Source organism: Oncorhynchus tshawytscha, linkage group LG15, assembly GCF_018296145.1.
Source record: "Oncorhynchus tshawytscha isolate Ot180627B linkage group LG15, Otsh_v2.0, whole genome shotgun sequence".
In the NCBI taxonomy this organism is placed as follows: domain Eukaryota; kingdom Metazoa; phylum Chordata; class Actinopteri; order Salmoniformes; family Salmonidae; genus Oncorhynchus; species Oncorhynchus tshawytscha.
The window spans coordinates 37,903,489-37,908,488 of NC_056443.1; the positions used below are offsets into that span (position 1 = coordinate 37,903,489).

The window sequence follows — 5,000 nt, forward strand, 5'->3', positions numbered from 1 at the left end:
TCAATAGACACCCCACCCAGACCACCCAGACCAGTGAGACACCCTCCCAGACCTGCGGGACCCCCCTCCCCCTGGACCTACATATAGAGGACTCAAGCCAAGAGGACTTACATCCAGACCACAGCACCCCCAGACACATCCACACCCCCACCCCAACCATTTAACACCCCCACGTCAACCATGCCCACACCCCATTTAGACGCCCTCAGATCAGACCTATGCCCCTCCTGCCCACCCCATGCACCCCACCCCCGCAAAGAGGGCCTCAACATGGAAGTCACACATACGCCCAGGTAGTGAGCGGGCAAACAGGCCCAACCCCCACTCTCACACTCGCCCAAGCCAATGGCATGTACCAGATGCTCAGCAGGCTCTGCTCACACTTACTGGCCTGAGGCCAAACCACGACCAACAACATTGGACACTTTATGGAACACACAAAGCCTTCACTATATCATCCTGGAATATCCAAGGCCTGAGGTCATCTGCCTTTGGCCTAAAGAGCAGGAACCCAGACTTCATCAAAGAAATCAGAAATAAAGACATTGTCATCCTGCAAGAAACCTGCTATAGAGGAGACAGACCCACTGGTTGTCCTCTAGGTTACAGAGAGCTGGTAGTCCCATCCACCACACTACCAGGTGGGTGGTATAGAGGAGACAGACCCACTGGTTGCCCTCTAGGTTACAGAGAGCTGGTAGTCCCATCCACCACACTACCAGGTGGGTGGTATAGAGGAGACAGACCCACTGGTTGCCCTCTAGGTTACAGAGAGCTGGTAGTCCCATCCACCAAACTACCAGTTGGGTGGTATAGAGGAGACGGACCCACTGTTTACCCTCTAGGTTACAGAAAGCAAGTAGTCCCATCCACCACACTACCAGGTGGGTGGTATAGAGGAGACGGACCCACTGGTTGCCCTCTAGGTTACAGAGAGCTGGTATAGAGGAGACAGACCCACTGGTTGCCCTCTAGGTTACAGAGAGCTGGTAGTCCCATCCACCAAACTACCAGGTGTGAAACAGGGAAGGGACTCAGGGGGTATGCTAATTTGGTATAGAGCAGACCTAACTCACTCCATTAAATTAATCAAAACAGGAACATTTTAAATTTGGCTAGAAATTCTAAAGGAAATTATCTTAACAGAGAAAAATGTCCTCCTGTGTGCTACCTACCCAGAATCCCCATACTTTAATGAAGACAGCTTCTCCATCCTTGAGGGGGAAATCAATCATTTCCAGGCCCAGGGACATGTACTAGTCTGTGGCGACCTAAATGCCAGAACCGGACAAGAACCTGACACCCTCAGCACACAGGGGGACAAACACCTGCCTGGAGGTGACAGCATTCCCTCCCACATATGCCCCCCTAGGCACAACTATGACAACATAACCAACAAAAACCACAACTCCTGCAGCTCTGTCGCACGCTGGGTGTGTACATAGTCAATGGTAGGCTTCAAGGGGACTCCTATAGCTCATCTCTTGGCAGTAGTACTGTAGACTACTTTATCACTGACCTCAACCCAGAGTCTCTCAGAGCGTTCACAGTCAGCCCACTGACACCCCTATCAGATCACAGCAAAATCACAGTCTACTTGAACAGAGCAATACTCAATCATGAGGCATCAAAGCCAAAGGAACTGAGTAACATTAAGAAATGCTATAGATGGAAGGAATGCAGTTTGGAAACCTACCAAAAAACTATTAGGCAACAACAAATTCAATCCCTTTTAGACAATTTCCTTGGTAAAACGTTCCACTGTAATAGTGAAGGTGTAAACTTGGAAGTAGAACATTTTAACAGTATATTTGACCTCTCAGCCTCCCTATCAAATCTAAAAATCTCAAATAGAAAACTGAAGAAAATGAACAACAATGACAAATGGTTTGATGAAGAATGCAAAAATCTAAGAAAGAAATTGAGAAACCTGTCCAACCAAAAACATAGAGACTCAGAAAACCTGAGTCTACGCCTTCACTATGGTGAATCACTAAAACAATACAGAAATACACTATGGAAAAAGGAACAGCACGTCAGAAATCAGCTCAATGTTATTGAAGAATCCATAGACTCTAACCACTTCTGGGAAAATTGGAAAATTCTAAACAAACAACAACACAAATAATTATCTATCCAAAATGGAGATGTATAAACCACTTCTCCTATCCTGTTTCTATAACAGAGAACAAACAGCAAAAACATATACATGATCAAATACAAATCTTAGAATCAACTATTAAAGACTCCCAGAACACACTGGATTCCAGAACAAACCTGATTCCAGAACCCACTGGATTCCAGAACCCACTGGATTCCAGAACAAACCTGATTCCAGAACCCACTGGATTCCAGAACAAACCTGATTCCAGAACCCACTGGATTCTCCAATTACCTGGAATGAGTTACAGGACAAAATAAAAACCCTCCAACCTAGAAAGGCCTGTGGTGTTGATGGTATCCTCAATGAAATGATCAAATAATACAGACCACAAATTCCAATTGGCTAAACTTAAACTCTTTAACATCATCCTCAACACTGGCATCTTCCCTAATATTTGGAACCAAGGACTGATCACCCCAATCCACAAAAGTGGAGACAAATTTGACCCCAATAACTACCGTGGAATATGTGTCAACAGTAACCTTGGGGAAATCCTCTGCATTATCATTAACAGCAGACTCTTACATTTCCTCAGTGAAAACCATGTACTGAGCAAATGTCAAATTGGCTTTTTACCAAATTACCGTACAACAGACCATGTATTCACCCTGCACACCTTAATTGGCAAACAAACAAACCAAAACAAAGGCAAAGTCTTCTCATGCTTTGTTGATTTCAAAAAAGCCTTTGACTCAATTTGGCATGAGGGTCTGCTATTACAAATTGATGAAAAGTGGTGTCGGGGGTAAAACATACAACATTATAAAATCCATAAAATCCAAATCAGTCATAGAGCCCATTGCCCGTTATGGTTGTATGGTCTGGGGTCCGCTCACCAACCACGACTTCACAAAATGGGACAAACACTAAATTGAGACTCTGCATGCAGAATTCTGTAAAAATATCCTCAGTGCACAATGTAGAATACCAAATAATGCATGCATAGCAGAATTAGGCCGTTACCCACTAATTATCAAAATCCAGAAAAGAGCCGTTAAATTCTACAACCACCTAAAAGAAAGCGATTCCCAAACCTTCCATAACAAAGCCATCACCTACAGAGAGATGAACCTGGAGAAGAGTCCCCTTAGCAAGCTGGTCCTGGGGCTCTGTTCACAAACACAAACAGACCCCACAGAGCCTCAGGACAGCAGCACAATTAGACCCAACCTAATCATGAGAAAACAAAAAGATAATTACTTGACACATTGGAAAGAATTAACAAAAAAACAGAGCAAACTAGAATGCTATTTGGCCCTAAACAGAGAGTACACAGTGGCAGAATACCTGACCACAGTGAATGACCCAAACTTGAGGAAAGCTTTGACTATGTACAGACTCAGTGAGCATAGCCTTTCTATTGAGAAAGGCTGCCGTGGGCCTCCCGGGTGGCGCAGTGGTTAAGGGCGCTGTACTGCAGCGCCAGCTGTGCCATCAGAGACTCTGGGTTCGGTCGTAACTGGCCGCGACCGGGAGGTCCATGGGGCGACGCACAATTGGCCTAGCGTCATCCGGGTTAGGGAGGGCTTGGTCAGTGGGGATGTCCTTGTCTCATTGCGCACCAGCGACTCCTGTGGCGGGCCGGGCGCAGTGCGCGCTAACCAAGGTTGCCATTGGTGTGGCTGGCTTCCGGGTTGGATGCGCGCTGTGTTAAGAAGCATTGCGGCTAGGTTGGGTTGTGTATCGGAGGACGCATGACTTTCAACCCTAGTCTCTCCCGAGCCCGTACAGGAGTTGTAGCGATGAGACAAGATAGTAGCTACTAAACAATTTCTCCCCACGAAATTGGGGAGAAAAAGGGTCCAAAAAAAAGAAGAGAAAGGCCGCCGTAGGCAGACATGGCTCTCAAGAGAAGACAGGCTATGTGCTCACTGCCCACAAAATGAGGTGGAAACTGAGCTGCACTTCCTAACCTCCTGCCCAATGTATGACCATATTAGAGACACATATTTCCCTCAGATTACACAGATCCACAAAGAATTCAAAAACAAATCCAATTTTGATAAACTCCCATATCTACTGGGTGAAATTACAGTGTGACATCACAGCAGCAAGATTTGTGACCTGTTGCCTCAAGAAAAGGGCAACCAGTGAAGAACAAACACCAATGTAAATACAACCCATATTTATGCTAATTTATTTTCCTTAACCATTTGTACATTGTTACAACACTATATATATATATATAATATGACATTTGTAATGTGTAATATTTACTGTTAATTTTTATTGTTTATTTCACTTTTGAAAATATCTACCTCACTTGCTTTGGCAATGTTAACACATATTTCCCATGTCAATAAATCCCATTGAATTGAATTGAGAGAGAAGAGAGAGAGAGAGAGAGAGAGAGATGGGTCAGTGTGTTAGGGATTGATTTTCCACATGGTATGTATATATATATATATATATATATATATATATATATATTCCACATATAATGTATTTATTAAAGGTTCTTACCCCAGAGCTTTAGTGAACACTGAAACAGTGTAACAGCTTTGTTGACTCGACTCCCTCACCACAAACCCTCCCTCTTTAGCCTGTAGAGATTAAATGAACAATTGTAGAATATCTACAGATTTACAGCACATGAGAAACAGATAGACAAGCAGACTACCTGACTAACAGATAGTCTGGCTAATTGATTGATTGATCGAAGAAAGAACAAAACCCGGACTGGAACCTCCTGTCGTAGCAGCTGTTCAGCTTCTGATCTGGTGATGCTCTGACAGTACCATCTAGGACGGTGGAGGAGAGAACGCTTTATTGGACTGCAATGCTAAAGGAAGTATCTGTGTAGTACTGGCCTGGGTAAGTATCTGTGTAGTACTGG

At 44.3% G+C, this 5,000-nt stretch overlaps 1 protein-coding gene across 1 annotated transcript in view; it reads right to left on the bottom strand.

Moving 5' to 3' along the window:
* The window catches only part of txk (TXK tyrosine kinase), a 53,795-nt gene that overhangs the window by 40,051 nt on the left and 8,744 nt on the right, over positions 1 to 5,000 (bottom strand). The window contains exons 6-7 of the mRNA XM_042298521.1: positions 4,851 to 4,905; positions 4,628 to 4,707 (exon numbers count right to left, since the gene is read on the bottom strand). Coding sequence (XP_042154455.1) covers positions 4,628 to 4,707; positions 4,851 to 4,905 — 135 coding nt within the window. The remainder of the gene's footprint in view (positions 1 to 4,627; positions 4,708 to 4,850; positions 4,906 to 5,000) is intronic.